Below are 19,787 nucleotides of genomic sequence, written 5' to 3'. Positions count from 1 at the left end.
TGAAGAAGCCACTTAATGGCCCCGCGCTTGAGTTCCGTGGACTCAGGAAGCCTCTGAGTTCAGGGGTTGCTTTTGGGTGAAGGATTGATTCAGCTAACGAGCAGAAACCGTCATCCATGTCAATCACTCTGGCAGTGCCCAGCGCGGCGTGAACCCTCGTGGTGTCTACGCCGTGGCCGCCGTGGCCGCCGTGGCCTTGAGATCAGACATGAGCAGGAACCAGGACGTGCCGTAGGAGGGGGCGAGGTTCTCTCAGTGAGTTGTGACAGCGCCGTTGCCTTGTTTTTGTCGTAGCCATGTTTGGATTTGAGCACTGTGATTGGAGTGAGCTCCGGCAGGCCCCGCCACGCGCTCCGCCCAGCTGCGCCAGCCCACGGTGTCACTAGCCAGAAACCCAGACGGGGCCTTCAGGCCCCGGCGTCAGCTGTTAAAGACCCTGGATGATGCGTCTCGGCCTCATTGTCCTCATCTGGAACGAGCGTGACAGAATCCACGCGTGGCCTCCGCCTCCACCCGTCTGGGGGCCCCTCCCACCAGCCCCGCTGCCGCCAGGTGAGCACCCTTCTCCAGAGAAGGACACAGATCCCGCCTCCCAGGGGGGCCCAGGGCAGCCCCGGCCCCGGAGGCCCTGCCTCTCCATGTGTCCTGGAGCCCCTGCTCTCAGCGGGGGTCTCCTGCCCATCACCGGCTTCTGGTCTTCGCACCCACTTTTCTGGAGGAAGGTGCAGGGGCATGACCACCTGTGGGCTGCGCTGCTGGGCCCCCCGGGCCAGGGCCCCGTCTCCCAGCTCCCCGTCCTAGGCTTATGTGGGGGCAGAAGTGTGACCCCACACAGCTCATATGTGGACGCCTAAGCCCCACGACCTCATGTGACTACATTTTGAGATAAGGTGTTAATGGGGTGATCAGGTCAAAGTGAGGTCACTGGGCTGGGTCCTGATCCAACGTGACCGGGGTCCCGGTGGGAGAGAGATGAGGACACAGACACGCAGAAGGATGGCCCTGAGAGGACACGGGAGGGCACGGTGTCCACCTGCCCGGGGGGGCCTCCCAGCACCCGCGACAGCTGAGCTGGGTCTCGCAGCCCCCGGGGGTATCGGTGCAGGTCACCGAATAACCCACTCGGCTGAACCGACGATCACAGAGCCGAGGTGTAGCTTCCGGCCCGGGGCTGTCCCCGCGTGAGAAGTGTTAGACGGGAGGAAAAAGCGAATCCCATGTAAATACACGCTTCACGCCTCGCCTTTATTAAATGAAGGGAAGACAAGAAAATGGCCGTCCCGGCAAATCCAAGACGCCTGGCAGCTGGGGTGCTGCTGAGCTGTCGGGTGGCCCTGCCTTCCCCCGGGCCTCTGAGAGAGGTGAGACCTGGTATCAGTGACCAGGACCCGCTTGGGCTTCAGAATGGCCTGGACCCAGATGCCCACCCTGTGGGCCGGGTCAGCTCCTGCAGAAACACGAACTCACACCGGAGCTCAGCGGCAGGAGACAGGCAGATCCTCCATCACGACGACGGCGGGCGCGCCGAAGCGCCACCGGCCACTCAGCAACCGCAGGAGGCGACTTTGCCCTTGGGGCGGGAGGGACCCTTGGGGGAGCCGGTGCTGCTGGCCTCCGGGCCAGGCTGCCCACGCCAGCTGGGCCACGGGAAGCCGAGTGGGTTGCGGGCAGAGCCAGAGACATGGCGGAGCAGAGGGGGCGGTCCCGGCTCCCTACACCCCTCGTCAGCTGGCCCAGAGCGGAGCTCGGACCCCCTCTGCAGGCTCAGCGCCCGTCACAGGAGCAGAGGCAGGAAAGAGAAGGACCCAAGACAGGGCTGGCAGGCAGGACACGGCCAGCCCTGAGCATCCTGACAGGGTGCGGCGCTGGTGTAGACGCGCGAAGGCTCCAGGTGACATATTTACCTGCGCCTCAGCCCCGACTCCGCCACCTCGTGCCTGTGCACAGCCGCCGGCAGCTTCTGCTCCGGGGGCTCCAGCTGCCTCCGGGGGGTCCCCTCGCCCGCGCCCGGGCTCCCGGTCCTCTCCTCCGGGCCCTCGCCGCCCCCGTCCGCCTCCTGGAACACCCAGCGGGTGTCGATCTTCATGTCCACGTTCATCACGTCAGAGCCGTCGCCGCCCGGGGCCCTGACCACGTAGCGGAAAGTCCTTTCAGTCCGCCCTCGGGCAGCCTCCATCCTGGATGCGGTGCTGCGGGGCGGGGGCCTGCGCTGGGCTCCCGGCAGATGGAGCTGGCTGCGGCCTCGGGCGCGCAGGGGAGGCCTTCCAGGAGGGCAGGGCGTGGATTATTGATGAGCGGGTCTCTGGCGTCATGCAATATGGATGAACGCGTCTCGTTTTACACACGCGGGGCCCTCCAGGGCGAGAGTCTCGAGAAAAGTCACGTGGACTGAAATGCCCAATAAGCCAACAGGGAGGCGTCGGCTCGGCGGGGACCTGGGGTCTCCCCACGGCAGTGGAATCCTGCGCCACGTCTGCGTGGGCTCTGCAGCCAGCGAGGACCTGGAGTCCCCGGGCAGAGGGCTGGGCAGCTGGTGCCGCGGGCATCACGCCAGCCTGGGTGGCCTCCAGACTGAGCCACCTCTCCCGCAGCCTGAGGGTGGGCACCCTCCCTCACTTCGTGGAGCAGGGGACAGAGGCCCCGGAGGTGGAGGGGCTTGTCCCGACCGCAGATGGGAGCTGGCATCAGGATTCACATCTGGGCGACACCAAGACCCCACCCGGCCCCGCCCCCCCTTGAGAATGTGTCCTGGGGGAGGGAGCCAGGCTGCAGGCATGAGGAAGAGGACAGACCCAGCTGGAGGAGGGGCGAGACCCTCAGGCCAGGAGCCTCCGGGCCAGCCCCAGGCGGTGGCAGGAGGGGGAGCAGAAGAGGGAGGGCCACTCCATCGCATTTGGGATCAGCCTTGAGCTTCAGGTCAAGGCCTTCGGGGTCTCTCTGAGGACAGTGCGGGGTTCCCTGGAGTATTTAGAGCCCCTGGCCAGGGGCTCCTTCGAGGATGGGCACGGTGGAGGCAGGGCCTCGGGGCGGGAGGGTCAGGGCTGGTGCAGTGTGACGCGGGGCAAAGGAAAACGAGAAACAAGAGGCTTCGTCCCTGTTAAAATTAATGGAAGAGACTCTCCCTCCCTTTTATTAGAGCTTTTACTCTCAAAAACTTGTCAGTTCTTTCTTCATCTCTGAAAGGCATGTCAACCCTTGCGAAATAAAGCTTTTGCCAGCGTCTAACCCAGGAATGTCTTTCACAAGAAACTGGGAATCACCCTCTCTGCAGTGTAAAACCCCAGGGGAGAGAGCCCCCACCGGCAGCTCCTGCAGACGGGCAGGAGCCGACTTCAGCGGGTGCTTGGCCCCCAGCTGCACAATCACTCCTGTCTTAGAGACCCAAGTTCCGTTTGCCTTTGTCTAACACAAACGAAAAACCAGGGAGGGTCACCCCAATGGCCAGGTGGATTTGGGGTGACCTATGTGCTCGAGGTTCCTGAGGATAATGACTCTGTCCCTGGCGGGGACCCTGGAAGCAACACCCGGACCCTTACAAGAAATGCTGGCTCCTCCTGGGGGCGTCAGGCTCCCAAAGTCGGGCGGCTCCAGCACCTGCCAGCGGGAGCCTCGTTCCTCCGCCTGCGCCTTCTCCTGGGGCCAAAGAGAAAGGCCCCGTGGCCGGCAGGGTCCCCTCGGCTCCCTCAGAGGTCTCAGCCATCTGCCTGCTGGTCTCCCCCAGCAGCCTGGAGTCTCGGGTGCCTGTAGTTATGGCCAAAAAAGACCTCTTGTGAGGTGTTGCCTGGGGACTCAGACCCCCATTTCACAGAAGAAGAGATGAAGATTCCGAGCTGCAGGTACTGTGCAGTGTCCACTGCAGGGAAGTGGCTGGGGTGGGCCCGGACCCAGGCGAGTCCAGCTTCAGAGCCGACGCCATTCCTGTCTTGTGGTCGGAGTGGACGAGCCAGGCAGACAGGACGGGGCGAGGGGCTCGAGGACCACAGCTCCACATGTCCCTGCGCTGGGGAGAGGGTGGACGCTCGGTGCAGCGGGACAGCCCAGAGACCTGGGTGCACCTCCCAGCCTCGTGAGCAGCCAGCAGAGCGGTGCTGCTTTTGTTTCCACAGCCCCAGAGGAGCAGGCATGCTCTTTCACACTCGCTCGAGCCCGGGTCTGCCCGCCCCCGCCCCAAGCGCTAGGAGCCCTGTTTCTTCCAGCAAAGACATCAGTCCATCATATTTGGTCACTGATGTTGGTGAGTCGGGCGAGCTGGTATAGCAATACTTTGGGCCTCAGAACAGTCACTTCTCAGCTGCCCCGCAGTGTCTGCTTAGAACCCCTCCTAGGGTTGGGGTGGGCATCCGTCCCCACTGACCAGGCTGTCCTATGCTGATGTCCATATCCTTTCCCATCCTGGGTTTGCCCATCAGAGAACTTTCAGCCCCTCCACCCCCCACTGATTCCCTTGGTGGCCTGAGTTTCAGCCATTTTTGTTTCTTCAAAGGTTTCCCTCACTAGAAAGCACAGGATTGCTCTCACCATCCAGCAACCACAGAGCGGTGAGTCTGCCCGTCGTTGGGGTCAACCCATCCTTGCCGCCAGCCAGTTCTTCCAACCTCGAAGCATCCGCTGCTTTCACTTGATCCACTGTGATTTTGGACATCTTCTAAAAGTTTGGAAGCAGGTGTCTTCTTCTGAAGAAGTTCCCCCAACTCTCACCCCAGAAAAAGAACAACAGCCTCTGAGAGTAACTTCTCTTCCCATGTTCCCCCTGGACCTGGTTCTCACAGCTAGGGTCCTGCCCTCCTCCTCAGCCGCCCAGCGCCAGCTGTCTCCTGGAGGCCCCTTCAGGGGCTGGTCTCCCAGGGCCAGGGTGGGTCCCTGTGGTTGGGGGACCTGGGCTCAGACCACAGCAGAGGGGGCCTCGTTCCCCCCAGCACTCCAGGGGTCATGCTCCCTCCCAGCATTTCTTCCTCAGCAGGTCCTTACACCTGAGGTCGGCCTTCTAGGGGACTGAGGCTCTAGCCCCTCGTTGGGGTTCTGCACTCTCTGGCAATCCAGCTGCATGTGGATCCAGAGGGCTTGCTGAGTAAGGCTTGACCGAGGGTTCAGACTACAGGGACAGTCGCGGGGACACTCTGGCTGCAGACGCCAGATGCCCAGGCACAGCTCATGAAGACAGATGTACAGAGTCTGTGTCCAGTGGGCACACGCTGCCCCAGAGCATGCAGGGTCTGAGCAGGGCCAGGCCTGTCCCCAGACAACAGGCCCCCATCACGCATCTTCTGGTAATTGCACTTAGTTTCCTGGTCTGCAGGTCTCTGCCCCTGGGGCTCTTGGAGGTGGCACAGTCAAGACTCAGATGTGGCCCCGGGCTTGACAAAACCCTATCATCCCTGTAGAGTGCCCACAGTTTGGCCAGTCAGGACCCAGCCATCGATGCCACAGGCCATCCCCGGAGCTGTCGCCCAGCACAGCTGAATCCTGGCGTCAATCCTTGGGCGTGGAGTAGCTTGTTTGGCTGTTGAATTTTGGTTTGTGTGGGGTTGGGGTGCTTTAGGGACTCAGTTTATTCCATGAGCTCTTTTTCTATCCTGTGAAGTCAAAAAAGAATACGAAATGACACAGGAACCAAGGGGTCAAATGGTTGGTGAAGTCCCAGCTTATCTGCCTCCCTGCTCCACTGCCTCCTGAACACCCCAGCTCAGCCCACTGAGGGGCCTCCCCCGCAATCAGGAACCAAAGACACTGGACTCCCTGGCCTGTCATCCAGTGCAGGGCCACTGTGCACGGACAGGCCCTGGTCCTCCTTTACTCACTGCACAAACACACTGCACCCTGGCTGGGCACGGCCCTGGGCTCAGGGACTTGGGCAGCGGTCAGGCCAGGGGTGGCCACGAGACACCAGAGCTCAGCTGGGGTCCAGGCTGCCAGTGGCACTGCAAGCATGCCCAGTGCTCATGGGCTCTCAGCCAGGGCTAGATTCAGGGGCAGAACTCCAGCTCTCGGAGTCAGGTGGCCCGGTCCCAAACTGGGCACTCATACCGGGGAGACTGCGTTGGACTTGGGTGCCGAGGCCAAACTCAGGGTAAGTCGTACAGAGCTCAATGCCCAGGTCAGGGCTATCTGGAGTCCCTGGGCCAGGCACTGGACCAGAACCAGGCCTGAGGGGTCAAGGGTGGGGAGGAGGGCAGGAGCTGGGGGCTCTTTTGTAGTTTCCTGGGCATTCTGTGTGCAGGCCACGGCTTGCTGTCACCCCCGGATCCTGCAGATGCGTGACCCCAGGAGCCCACTCTGGTCCAGACCCAACTGACCCACAGACAATGGTGATGCCAGAAACTAAAGCCAAAGCAGAAAGGACCTTTGGAAAAACACAAGCCCCCCTTCAGGAGGAAATGCAATTGGGGGCTGAGCAGGACCCCGCATCCTCGCTCCTGGCCTTCCTCCCAGGGCCGGGACGGGCCTGCGACACCTGGACCCCAGGCCCAGTGAGCCGGGGTGCTGTGCTGCCAATAACGAGGCCTCCTCCAGACAGGAGGGGCAGTTCTGGACAGAACTGGGGAGAATTCTCCTTTCTAGAAAATCACCCTTTTTCCCCACGAAACTACAAGGATACCAACCCGAGTTCTTGGCTCACGGAAGTCATCAAGGCCACAGAATGAATGCTAGTGAGAAAAACAAGAAAAGGAACAAAAACTATAAAATAAGGCCAAAAGAAAATGGAGGGGGGGAAAGAAAAGAAAAAAGGTGTGAGATATGCAGCACGGAGCTTGGTGGCAGCAGTTTACAAGAACAGCAACCCTGGGGCGGGGGCCGAGGCGAGGCAGGGAGGAGGGGGCTCCGCGGCCGACTTCAGCCCCAAGCTCGTCCACTCCGGGGGGCTGTCCCCACACACCGCCCAAACGCCAGCCAATTCACAGGGGCGTTTTCACCAGGGACCCGGACACTGTGGGGCTGAGGTTCGACCTTCCTATGGGACAGGGCCGGGCAGTGCCGACAGGGAAGGCCCCGCCGGCCGTGGGCCTGGGCACGCGTGTGCACGGCCATCGGGGAGAGCCCCTCCGGGTCACAAGCCCCAGGTCAGCTCGCAGCAGAACCCCAGCCCTGCGCCCCCCCGGCCTGGGCTCCCACTCCCAGACAGTCACTGCCTAAAACCCTCTGTGTCATCTGATAGGCTGCACGCACAAGAAATAAAGAGCGACAGGGAGAAGCATGACCGGAGGGGGAAGAACATTGCGGCCGCGTGAGCGCGGACTCCCGCCGGTGGCTTGCTCGGGGCTCGCTCTCTCAGAAGGATTTGCAGGGTTTTAGGTGGTCCTCAGGGGCTTTTGAAAACAATTCTTTCAGTTTTTCCAAAACAAGACAATATGATTATTGAAAAAAATCAGAATCCAAACAGCCTCTAACTTCTGAACAAGGTCTGGAATCACGCCAGGTGGGCTAGGAGGGACCTTGGCGATCTCGCGCTCCTCATTTTCTACCTGGGGACCGGAGACCGGGAGGGACGGGCCCAGAGCCCCCTGCAGAGGCGGCCAGCCACACGCCCCAGCCAGGGGTATCTGGGGCCTTCCCCAGGCCAGTGCTGGGCCAAGGGCGCATCTGGGGATGTATCCAGCCCTGCAGGCTAAGCAGATGCCGCCTGCACTGCGCCTGCCCCCCCGGGAGGCCGGCTGGGACAGGGGAGGGAGCTGCCCCAAGCAGTTGCTTTGAGAAAGAGTGAAAAAGAACCAAAAGGGGACCCCGACATTTCCTGACACTGATTTTTCCTCCCGCGAAGGACAGACAGAGTGCAGCCAGCTCTGTTTCACGCACGCCTGTCGGGCCTGACTTGTTCCACTCAGCAGGAAGAGCTGGAGTGTGTTTTCAGGCCTTTTCCTGTCATCTCTTCCTCTGTGACCCAGTATTCCGACAAACTCCTAAAGCTGCCGGGGCGGTGTAGGGGGGAGGTCGGGGACCCACAGCATCTGGGCCTGGGGCTCGGGGTCTCCCCTCCTCCATCTAGAGGTGTCCTTACACCCACCCTAGGGATCTAGAGGTGTCCTTACACCCACCCTAGGGATCTAGAGGTGTCCTTACACCCACCCTAGGGGATGGGTGCGGATGAGGACACCCAGGCTGGACAGGAGGGGCAGACACCCCAGCATCTCAGGTTGGGGACAACAGGAGGGCGGCATAGGTATAACTGTCTGCCAAGCCAGGTTATCCCAGGGAACCGGGACAACCAGAACAGCCAAGCCTGGCTCCCTTGGGTCTTCAAAATAGCCTGGGAAGGGGAGGTGGGAGAACGTGGGCCTGAAGCCCCTCCAGGGCTTCCAGGGAGCTGGCAGGAGCCCCCTTCTTCCCTCTGGCGACTTGGGGACGTCGGCCACTTTGTCCCTCCCAAGATTCTCCTCCAACAGCTGAAGCCCAGAAAGTCCCTCTCCCTCTTCTCCGTGGGTGATCACACCCGTCCTGCAGGGTTCAGACTCCCCCCGCAGCACGTGGCCCCACTGGCCGGGCAGCACCAGCCCTGTAACCAGCGAGCCTGCCCCGACACAGCGCCGTGTCTCGTGTGCTCCTCCACATTCCATGCCGCCCCATTCCATGGGCAGAACGACCCTGCAGAGGCGATGGGAGAAGCTGACCCATGTCCTCCAGGAGCTCATGGCCACCGGGGGCCAAGCAGGAAGTGGTCAGTGCCGTGACAAAGGACCACAGGCTTGCTTGTCTACCCTGATCACTGCCTGGTGCAGGCGGGGGCCGTGTCTGCAGACCCCGACCTTCCGTGGGGTCATGGAGCCGCGTCTGGGTGGGTCTCCGGCTGCCTCCTCGCTTGTAACATGCAAATAACTGTCCGTGTCAGGAAGTTTCCAGCTTCAACACCTGACCCTTGGGGCCTAGTGTGCCCTGGCCGTCACTGGGGGGAGGGCACTTCCAGGGACACGCAGTGGCTTTGCCACAGGGAGTCGTTTAAGATGGATGAGGCCATGGGAGGGACAGCCAGAGTCCCCGCCGCCAGTGGACATCCCAGCCCGGTCACCTTTTCATCTGTCTGCTCATAAAAGAGAGGGCCACTTGCCTGCCTCGTGGGGCGGAGTCAAGAGCAAAAGATCTTTTGTGAAAAACAGGAGCCCCCCCCCCGCCCCGCCTCTTGCCTGACACACATGCGGAGCAGCCCCCGGACTGTGCTTCCGTCTTCCTGCTGAAAAGCACCTAATGGAGCTACTTACATTTTTTGAATGTTCTCGTTCTGGGGAGGGCAGAAGGGGCCGAGGAGGGAGGACTCGAGCAGCTCTTCCCTGGGCATGACGAAACTGGCAGCAGGGGAAAAGCCCCCAAGCTAAGGGGCAGACCAGAAACTCGGGGTGCCAAGCCCGACTACCCACCTTCTCCTCCAGCTCCTTGAGGTGCCGCTTCTGGATCTCCAGCTTATCCTCCAGCTCTCGGATTCTCTGAAACACACGAAACTCCATGTCAGGAAACACAAGTTTCCAGCTTCAACGCTGCTTCCTCGTCTCAGATCCCGGAGCGGCCCACGAGCACTGAAATGCACAAACACCCCCTGGGCGACCCACAGCCGGTGCCTCCTCTACCCACCCCGGGGTCCCCGGGCCCCAAGATGCCACTGCAGCCTCCACCACTGAACACTGGCTTTGCTGTTCTGGAAACGCCTGGACAGAGCCACACAGCGTGTGCTCTTGAAAACAGATTGCAAAACCCCACCAGGCATGGAGGCACCTTGGGCGTCAAGAGAAATGGGCAGGTGCAGGGCAGGGTGCTGCTTTATGTGGGTGCTCGGGGAAGGCGGCGCTTGAGCACAGAGGTGAGGAGGGTGGAGGACGGAGAGGCAGATCCTGCCCAGACCTACAGGGTTTGTCGGTCTTGACTCTGAGACAGGCCACGGCTGCTGGGGAAGAGGGGTCGAGCGGGCCCTGGCGGGCTGTATCCACCTAGCGGGGCAGGGGGCTCTTCCACTTAAATGCATCATCCAGAAGCAGCGGGGCCACTGCACCCCCATCGCTGGGCTCACCCTGCTGTGGCAGGGGGGTGTCCACGCAAGATGCACGAGCTGGCCTCCAAGACGCTGGCCTCATACCAGCCCTCCAGCCAACGTGCCCGGGACCCCAGGCACCATCAGAGGGATCAGGGCGCTGCAGGGACCAGGGATTGGAGGAGCGGGGGAGGGCGTTGAGTGACACCCCAGTGCCAAGCCCCACTCCCTCATCTGCTGGGCCTGCTGCAGTAGCTATATGTGCCCCCTTACCTGTGCCCCTCACCTGCTCCCCCTCACCTGCACCCCCTCACCTGCGCCCCCTCACCTGCTGGGCCTGCTGCAGCAGCTCCATGCGCTCTCGCAGGACCTGGCTGTCGAACTCCCGGCTCTGCCGCAGGATCTGCCTGCGCACCTTCTCCACGGCCGCCTGCAGGTCCTCCCGCTGGCCCTCGCTCAGCACCTCGCCGGCCCTCCGCCCCGGCTCCTGCTGCAGCGCGTTGTACAGCGTGGCCTCCAGCTCCTGGATTTTCTGAGCAGCCCAAGTCAGACAGTGGAAGCTCTCAAAGGGGGGACGGTAACCGCCAGGGCATTGCCCGGAGGACAGCAGAGGGCAGGTCTCGGGCGGGGCGGGGCGGGGGCCGAGGAGACGGCCCCCCTCAACCCTGCTGTACGCGTCTGAGGACACGGGTTACTCCGTTCAGTTCCTCAAACACGCCCTAACAGCGTGTGCCCAGAAATTAGCACCGAGAGCGGGTGCCCCCCTCGCCTGGGCTCGGGGCAGACCTCCGCCTCCTGCCCCCACCGTGGCCTCAGAGCCTGGACATGGGCGCCAAGGTCCGGGAGGTGGACAGCTGTCCCAGCCGCACCGGCAGCCTGCGCGCCGGCTGCCCGCTCTCCTCCCCGACTCTCGTGGCAGCGGGGCCGGAGGCACCGACTCTGCATTTCCTACGGGCAAACCCCAGTTTGTAAAATGATTTTGAGATGAACATCTGTGGGGACCCGGTCCGGGACGCTGCTTCATCTGGCGAGGGGGCCGCTGGCTCATCTCTGCCGTGGCCGCGCCTGAAACGCCTGTTACCTCAGGTCCCAGCCCCACCCAGGGGGACCCCCTCTCAGGAGCAGCGGACCCAGCCTGCGCCGTACGAACTAAACTTGGTGCCGTTCCCTTCATCTCCAGGAAGCCCAGAGCCCGGGCTGGCGCGCGCACGTGGCATGGCCTTAGGACGCGCCTCTGTTGCTCTGACCACCGGCCTCGCTCATGGCTTTCCCGCCCGTGCTCCTTAGTGACCGGGCCCTGTTCCCTGTTGCAGGGAACTCTGTGGTGGCGGTGGGGGGTGAAGCGTAAATAAACTCTTAAGCGTAAACAAACATGTGGGAAAGACAGTTCCTTTTCAGCATCTCAAATGATGCCTCGACTAGAAAGAACCAACGTGAGGACACCAGCAAGGCTGCAGCAGAGGGTGGGGGTAAAACTGGCCTCAGGCCCGATGTGCACAAAGAAAAGCAAAAGGAACTGTCAGCTTTCTCTTGGAAGCTGGTATTTACTGAGACCCAGTTATCTGACTGGGCTGAGCAAACGGGCAAACAACCTTCGCTAACTCCCAGGCGGCTGGAGACTGAGGGGGCACCCAGAGGCGGGGCCCACCCGCAGAAACCCCAAACTCCAGTATCTGCAGAAAAGCCTCTTCTTCCTTCCTCATGTGTGAACTGCCTGGCCCGCCAAGAAACTTCAGCCACATTTGAAGCTTCTCTGCCCCCTACTCACCTTTCAGCCCATCAAATTTAACTCTTTTGTTCTCAGCCCTGGTCCCCCAAACTTATATAACCCAATTTCCTTTCTTAATTGGGGACATAGATTTAAATTTCCCTCCTTGCCAATAAATTCACAAAGAAGCCTGATTTTTCAAGTACTTTGATCTGATCTGCATATGTCAGGTAGATTTTCTGCTCGGTCACAGAAAATCGTGATGAACTTGGAAAAAGCAACAATATACAGCACAGGTGGAGATGGCATTTTGGGGGCTCCCTCCCAGCATAGCAAGGACCCCAAGTGCAGTGTCAGCCCCAAAGGAAAAGGCAGCCTCTGTGTTGAGTCTGAAAAAGTAGTGTCCAACCCACTTCTGGTCCTACCAGGTAAGCCTGGTCGAGGGCTTGCTTCCGGTAGTCCAGCTCCTCCTCCAGGTAGCCCTTCTGCCGGCTGAACAGGTCCTGAAAAAGAGGAGGCACCAACAAGGACCAAGATTAGTCCAAGAAGCAACCTACCCCCTTTGCTAGAGTCAGTCCCCCCGAGTCGGGGATGTTCAGGCGAGAAGGGCCAGGTGTGGGCTGTCTGCCCTGCGTGAACCTCTAGCAGAAGACTCCCAGGCCCAAACACCTTGATCAAACTGGTCCTGAATCCCTTCCTCCCGGGTGCCTGACTGCAATGGAAGGACACCCCTCCAACCTGGTTCCCAAGGCCTAGATCATGGGAATCTTTCTTAAGTCCTCTTGCCTCACCCTGAGGCTCCCCAGAGACCAACTCAATAGTTGTCCGACCGGGCTCTTCTCCCCCATTGGGTGTCACTTACTTCCCCATTGGTCTCGCTGCTGCCCCACCCCTACCCCACCCTCCAGGCAGGCCCTGCAAGCAGGACCTCTCTGCAAATCCTTTCTGACTCTTGACTTGAGGTTTCAGTTTAGAGCTCATCAAACGCAGCCACTTGATGGAGAAGCAGAGCCAGGGAGGCCCTGTGTGCGGCCCGGACGCCCCAGTTCACAGAGGCAGGGCTCCCGCCAGGCCTTGCAATTCCTCTCTTGCTCTTTGCACGCGCCCCACTGCCCGGGCCTCGTGCTGTTCCTCTGCCTTCCGCCTTCACCTCAGCTCAGCTTGGAAACACACGCTGGTCTCTGAAGCCTCATGAGCCTCGTCCCTGGGAACCATCTCTGACTTCTGGGTGGGCAAGATGTCTCCCCCGTTTGCCCAGAGCTCCAGGGGCCGCACCACCGTTTATCAGGTACCGGGGGCACAAACAGCCTGTTTCTAATGGACCCCACCCTCCCAGCCAGTGAGCCAGAGATGGAGCTCCCAGATTGTCAAAGAGGGAACGAGGGTCTTTCCCAAGCGCAGTGGCCAGTAAGGGGGGCAGGGCCGCCTGCCCCGTCTGCCTCTCCGGAGCCCCTCGGCCAAGAGCCTCCGAAAGCCGGCACCGCAGCCAGATGTCGGCTCCTGATCACATGCCCCCTCCCCACCCCGGTCTGAAGCTCCACTCCAAGGGTCCCGCTTAGTCCTGTCTGAACCCACCCTGGCCTGGCACTGAGAACACAGAGGCCCCGAAACATGTTAAACGCCTGAGTGGATCATAGACTGGTGGGCGGGCGGGAGCATCGCAGAACAGCCACGTCCTGAGACAGACACACGGGCAGATGCGCGCCCAGCCAGCCAGGACGCCAGTCGTCCCATCCCCCCGGGGGTCTTACCTTCTCCTTCTCCAGGTCCAGCATCTTCTGGGTCAGCGCCGCCTCAGTGCCCTCGATTTGCTTCAGCCACTGCAAGACAGCAGGGGCAGGAGGAGGCCCAGTGAGGGTGGCACCCGCGTGCTGTGCCAAAGCCGAGCGTGCCGCCTCCTGGTGAACAAGGCTGCCTGTCCCGGGGGGCCCTGTCACGTTGACATGGCATGGCATGCACAGATGTTCGACAGGGGTCCACCAGGTCACGGACGTACATGTGTGCTCATGTGCATGGAGGAGGAGGGCAAGCGTGTGCCCAGGGCACCGGCATGGACCACGGCGCACCATGGGGCCCTGACTCAGAGCAGGAGGCTGTGTCGGGGGCTCACCAGCTGGGCAGGTGGTGCTGCAACCTCCCTGCTGTGCTGGAAGCTTCACACCTGGAGCCTCATCTACCCTCTCAAGACACCCCATGGAGTAGGCAGCCTCACCCCACTTTGCAGGGGAAGACGCAGAGGCCAAGCCACTTGTCCAAGGTCACACAGGTAGGGAGTTTTGAACTGCACCCCTGCAGCTGCTCAGGGTGTCTGAGCGGGCAGCCAGGTGCGCTGTTGGGTACAGGCCTGAAGGGAGGTCCAGCTGTGCAGGGTGGAGGGTGTGGAAGCCCCTCAGGGCTGAGGCCTGGCTGTGAGGGTGTTGCAAGCAGGGGGGCGCACACCTGGGGCGGGCAGGTGAGGCTGGGAGATGGGCCTGTTCCAGGTCTGAGCAAGTGGCAGGTGGGGCGCTGTTTTACTGGGGGCACAGGAGTACAGCAGCCGCCTAAGAGACAGCAGGAGGGTGAGGAGGCCTGGGCACTGGCAGGGGGCCTGGCTTCACAACCAGCTGAGCGCCTGTCTCCCCCTCACAGCTGCCCCCCTGCCATCCCCGCCTGTGGGCCACTGCCCTTCCTGACGATGCCCCAGAACCCCTGAGCTGCCACGCACCCATTTTCCTCCACTGACGGCAGCTCTTCACCCTCACCCACCACTCCTTGGCCTCCCTTCTCGCTCCAAGTCCCCTCTCTCTAACCTCCCCACTCCCGTCTCTACTCTCTTGCTGTCACCCGGGTTTCCTGACCCCTGACCCCGGGCATGGCTCACTTCAGGGCCCCAGGCAGGGCTCTCAGCCCCTCGTTCTCCCTGCACTGGGGAAAAGTCCCGTCTCACCTGAACCAGAAAGCTGGGAGCGGCTCCTGGCTGCGCCTGCCCTTCACCTCCCAGGTGATGGTTCCTGCCATTTCTCACTCCCACCCTGAACGTACCCAGGAACCTCCAGGCTCATGTCTAGCCCAAATCCCTTTCTGTGCTCCAGGCAACATGTTCTCTCAACTACACACTCATGGGTGGCCCTCCTTGCTCCCAGGCTGCCCCACAGCCCACCTCTGGACAATGCTGGCAGACAAGACAAGTCTTCCTGCACCACAGGGCCTTTGCACACGCTGTGCTGCAAATATCCAGCCTCTACCCCAGCCTTTAGGAGCTCACACCTACTCAACCTTCAGCCCAAGTAAGCCTTTGCCTCCTCCAGGAAGCCTGCCGGCTTCCTGAGTCCACGGGACCAGGTGCTCTCTCTAGGTGCCCAGGCCACCAGCGGATACCTGTCTCAGCACTCACCTGAAGATTGCTGCTGTCTGCTTTGCTCCCCCACTAGCCTCCTGGGCGGGAACCACATCAGCCTGGTTCTGTTAAATGTCCTCACCCGGCACAGGGCCTGGCCGCAAGCGGGCGACTGGGGGAAGCACTTGCTGCACACAGGCGGGCGCGAGGGCGTGGCGGCCCAGCGGGTGCGCTGGCTCCAGGGGAACGCGGCCGATGACGCCACAGTCCCGAGGCCGCCCCACCAGAGGCCTCAGCGTTAGCTCGGCCCACGACGGGGGCCAGGGCCACAGCAGAGGCCTGCAGAGCCCCAACGAGGCTTCGTGAGGGGGGCCAGGCCGGTCTTGGGCACAGGTGAGCATCTTTTCACGGTGATGAGAAAGACCTCACCGTCCACACCCACACCGCGCGCCACACAGTGAATACAGGAAGGTGGGAAATCCAGGCTTGAATTGTTGTGACAAGCCGCTCTCAGGCCAGTTTACCCCGCGGTGTGGGGTTTCTATGGTTACAGAGAGAGCTTCGCCATGCTTATGAGGACACCTGGACAAGCCCCTTCAGCCACTGGGCGGGCACAGCGGGACAGCAACGCTGGCACAGTCCCTTGGGCGTGAGGCTGCAAATTTCACATCCTCAAGTCAGTCAGGCATCTGCTAGGGCTCCCTGGGACAGGGATTGGCCGGGAGGGAGGGGGAGGGACTCCCCTCAGGGTGAGGAGCTAGTCCCGGGGGGCGGGGAGACGCGGCCATGTGCCCCCCTCGGCAGCAGTTGTCTTCCCAGAGATGCAGGACCCTGATCCCGGGGTGGGGGTGGGGGCGTGGGGCTGGTCCCCTCGAGACCCAACTCTCCTTCCAAGAGGGCCCAAGGCCTGGCTCCAGCCAACGACAGAAGCTAGTGTGGTGCCTCAGGCCAGGCCGCACTGCCCGGACCACTGTTAGCAGCAGGGACACGGTCCTGACCTGACGCAGAAGGGGGCCTCAGGACCACTGTAAGGCCCCCACGTCTGTGTCCAAGCACCCCAGGGCACGCGCGGCGGGTGTGTGGCTGGCCCTGACCTGGGATACTGCTGGCCAGAGGTGGGGCTGGCGGGGCCGGGGAGGGGCAGCTTACACCTGAGCAGCCAGGTGGGGCGGGAGGAGGCGGGCACCTGGGGCAGACACTACGTGCAGCGGACACCCAGGACACCATGGAACGTTCCAGATCGGAGGCTACTGCACTCACAGCTAAGCCAGGCCTGGGCCTCTAAGCAGGGTCTCCGTTGGCCTCAGTTTGGTCGGATGCTAGCACTGAGTGACAGTTTAAAAAAGGAGGTGCATTGGGGCCTGATGGAGCACTCTTAAGGTGCTGGTCCTGCCACCAGCTCTTCTCAGGCATTGTCACCTCTAGGGTGACAACCTTATCCCTGTTTTCCTGGCACTGTCCCCAGTTTGAGCTTAAACCCCCAGGTCCTGGGCTGTTGGTCGCACCACCTATCTTGATGGCGCTCTTGGTCCACGGGGGGACATGCCACAGCCCCCCAACACCTGAGCTGTATTCACGGGCTCATGCCTGAGAGAATGAGAACATGCTGGTCTAGAGACCCCAAGGAATGTCCTGGACGGACATCCCCACACTGGCACAGCTAGGGCTCTGCCCCCTCCTGGTGGGGTTTGGGGGAGCTGGCAGGCCAGGGCTCTGGCACAGCTCTCAGCATTTGGTGCACAAGCAGACGCCAAGATGACTGGCTTGGGGGGACCCTGGGGTCAGCAGCAGATAGGCAGCAGCCAGCACAGGGCTGGGGCGGGGCGGGGCGCAGATGTAGAGTGGGCCGGCAGACCCCACTTCCTCCACGGAGCCAGGGAGCCGCACGCAAGCCTCAGGCAGTGTGTGGGAGGACACGGGGCCGCAAGGGGCCGGGGCAGGAGGAGCCTGTGTGCCTGGCAGGCCGGCCACTGGGGAGTTGGGGGCGTCCCGGGAGGGGCTGGGGGGTGGGCTCCAGGCACTGGCTGCTCTCAGCGTGGCCACGGGCTTCCAGGGTACTCTGGGGGGGGAAAGGCGCGTGTCCTGGAGGGAGTCCTGGCACTGGCCCCTCGGGGAACGCAGCCCTCAGTCCTGGGGCTCAGGTCGACCCTACAAGGCGACCCTTTCAAGGCGACCTACAGCGACCCTGAAGTGGGTGGGCGGGGGCTGGGAGTCAAGCAGGAGGGATCCCCGAGGGCACCGGCGGGTCTGGCAGCCCCACACCCCCCAGGGCGTGCTTGGCGAGGGTGAGTATTGGGTAAACCAAGTCGCTGTTTCCCCTCCACACTCCACGTGGCGCCCCGCTGCACTGCAATGGGAGACCTGCCGCCCAGGCCAGGGCTTGCTGGGGAAGGGGCCACTCCCGGCTGCGGGCCAGGCGCCTGGCACGATCAGCAGCAGCACCCCAGCCGCCGGGGGTGAGTGAGCTGGGTCGCAGCCCCAGCCAGGTCAAGTGACTTGGGAAGCAATTTCCCACCTGTGTGACCTCAGGCAGGGCTTCGTTACCAATACTCGGTGCCTCTTACCCGCCGGGGTGGGGGGGGGGGGAAGACAGGAGCCTGGGAAAGAATTTCTATTTTAAGTGTCCTTCTAGGATGCTGGAGGATGCGGGCTCTAATGATTAGCATGTTAACATGGCATTTCAGAGTGGAACTGATGAGCTTTGAAAGGAAGAGCTGCGCAGACCAGGCCATCACAGCTTGTGCACGTCTAAAATACCCTCATGTAAAAGGCAAGCAAACCAGGAATGTATGTTCAACCCATATGGCCAAAGTTAGCATCTCTCATAGGGAAAGCACGCAGGGAAACCCGGAAGGACAACCACGGTGACACATCGAATGGGCGGAGGTGTGAATGAATGAAGGACAAACCAAGCCGATGGAAACTTGTCAAGAGAAATGTAATTACAGTTCACGGAGCGACACAGAGACACACACAGACACAGCGTCCGGCGCGCAGGCGCGTGGTGGGTCAGGCGCTGTTTGCGGGCTGAGCAGGAAACCAGCAAGGTGGCAACTCTCCAGGTGGAAGAATTGGTACCACTTTTCTGGAAACCGTTCTGACATGCTCAAACTCTTTCATACGTTCTTACCCATCAGCCTAGGGTTGCGCTCTCTGGAAATGTTTCAAAATACAGGTAGAAACACAGGCGCGAGGTGTCCACAGCTGCCTGGCTGTGATGGGGCGGGAGGTGGAGACGCCCTCGGCATCCCCCGCGGCGGGACGGTTAAGTGACGTGGGACGGAAGGGCGGTGGGAAACCCGGGGCCTCGAAATGACTGGGGTCGGGGCGTTAAGAAGCAGGATAAGAACCAGAGTCGAGAACGATGGCCTCTAAGTTAAAAAATAAAAAAGCACAGAAAACGGCCGAGAGGAGCGGCACCAAAGCCAGGCGTTTCCCCGCGCGGCCTGGCCTCCGAGGCCTCAGGCCCGCGGCGCCGGACGAGGCGTGCACGTGCGCATGCAGACGCAGACTGCCGGGGCCATGCTCCCGCCAAGCCAGACATCAATGTACAGTATCTTGTATGGTGCTGGGCGTGGACAGGGTGCAGGACGGACACCGCCGGGCTCTACCTTTTCGCACAGGGCAAGCACAGTTCCGGCTTGGATTATTGCAACCTGCTCTTCATTTCTCAAATTCTAAAACACAAAAATGGGCATTGGACACCGGACCCCACACCCGCGTGCAGACAGTCAGTGCGAGACGGCTGGCACGCCCCTCCGGGCGGCACCGGGTCACCCCACTAAGATGCCAGCGTCCACAGGTGGACGGATCTGGGCTCTGGCCTGTGCGGGGCGTGAGCTAGAGAGTGAGCCGACTCCAAGGAGGGCCTTGTCCCAGCCAGCCTCGTGGGGAGGCAAAGGTCCCATCTGGTTTCAGAAATCCCGAGTGATCACACTTTCTTTTGGGGTGTTTGTTTTTACACTGGCCCCATCACTCACAGGTTCGCAGCATGACCTAGCTTCAGAACCCCACTTCTGACACATGGGGCCCCACCCCACCCCCCAGGAACACGGCCATACAAAAGCCTTACATTGGACTTAGTAGCTCTCTTAAATTAGGAATAAATGAAAACACAACAAACAAAGCCACACAGTACGCCCGGACCAAAACGAGAACACGGAGCCAGACACTGGCCGCTCATAGTTACCCCGTTATCGCCAAGGATATCTAATCTCTTCATAAGGTCAGAAATATTCACATCCTGGAAGAGATTGCCAACGTTCATTGTCGTGTCAGTTACAAAAGCATCCAGACACTCTCTACAGCCACAGCCTCGCGCCTCGGCCAGACTCCGAGCCTGGCCCTGTCCTAGGACTTACAGCGGGCGGCTTTCCTCTCGGGTCCGGGAGGAGGGGCAGGAGCGGGGAGCTGCCGCTGCGTTGCTGAGCTTCACACCAGCACGAAGGCTGCTTTCTAGAAAGGCCCGTGTCGCCATGTGGGTCAGGAGCCCCCGGTGCCCACAGGGCCTGGCAGGACCCGCACGCAGCACACACTGCTGTTAGCAAAGGGTATGGATGGACGCCCTCTCCACGTGCCAGGCACGGTGCTGGGTGCCCCTGCTCATGGCACCTCCGGGCGGGCACTGCCGCCAGAGCCCAGAGGAGAGGGGACGCGGCTCCCAGCAGTGACAGGCCCAGCGGGGAGTGGTGCAGCGGCCTCCCAGGTCTCTGCTCTTTAAGATGGGCCAAACTAGTGCCACGCTTGGTGGCTAGGACCCCTAAGAGGTGGCGGAGGGCTAGGAGACCTGGCTACGGCGGGCTCTCTCCCCTGCA

At 61.6% G+C, this 19,787-nt stretch overlaps 2 protein-coding genes across 2 annotated transcripts in view; both read right to left on the bottom strand.

Moving 5' to 3' along the window:
• The window catches only part of CUNH4orf50 (chromosome unknown C4orf50 homolog), a 28,267-nt gene extending 26,091 nt beyond the window's left edge, over nt 1-2,176 (bottom strand). Inside the window, exon 1 of the mRNA XM_037530539.1 lies at nt 1,905-2,176. Within this exon, the coding sequence (XP_037386436.1) occupies nt 1,905-2,176 (272 nt within the window). The remainder of the gene's footprint in view (nt 1-1,904) is intronic.
• A 1,489-nt stretch (nt 2,177-3,665) lies between these two features.
• Nucleotides 3,666-19,787, bottom strand: part of JAKMIP1 (janus kinase and microtubule interacting protein 1) — a 47,879-nt gene continuing 31,757 nt past the window's right edge. The window contains exons 14-21 of the mRNA XM_037529246.2: nt 19,163-19,216; nt 18,585-18,650; nt 13,409-13,477; nt 12,083-12,160; nt 10,278-10,481; nt 9,345-9,410; nt 6,600-6,644; nt 3,666-5,573 (exon numbers count right to left, since the gene is read on the bottom strand). Of these exons, the coding sequence (XP_037385143.1) occupies nt 5,544-5,573; nt 6,600-6,644; nt 9,345-9,410; nt 10,278-10,481; nt 12,083-12,160; nt 13,409-13,477; nt 18,585-18,650; nt 19,163-19,216 (612 nt within the window). The 3' untranslated portion in view covers nt 3,666-5,543. The remainder of the gene's footprint in view (nt 5,574-6,599; nt 6,645-9,344; nt 9,411-10,277; nt 10,482-12,082; nt 12,161-13,408; nt 13,478-18,584; nt 18,651-19,162; nt 19,217-19,787) is intronic.

The sequence above is a fragment of the Talpa occidentalis genome, unplaced genomic scaffold, assembly GCF_014898055.3.
Source record: "Talpa occidentalis isolate TD23 unplaced genomic scaffold, MPIMG_talOcc4v2.1 talOcc4.6, whole genome shotgun sequence".
Classification (NCBI taxonomy): Eukaryota; Metazoa; Chordata; class Mammalia; order Eulipotyphla; family Talpidae; genus Talpa; species Talpa occidentalis.
This window is presented reverse-complemented; position numbering and strand designations above follow the sequence as displayed.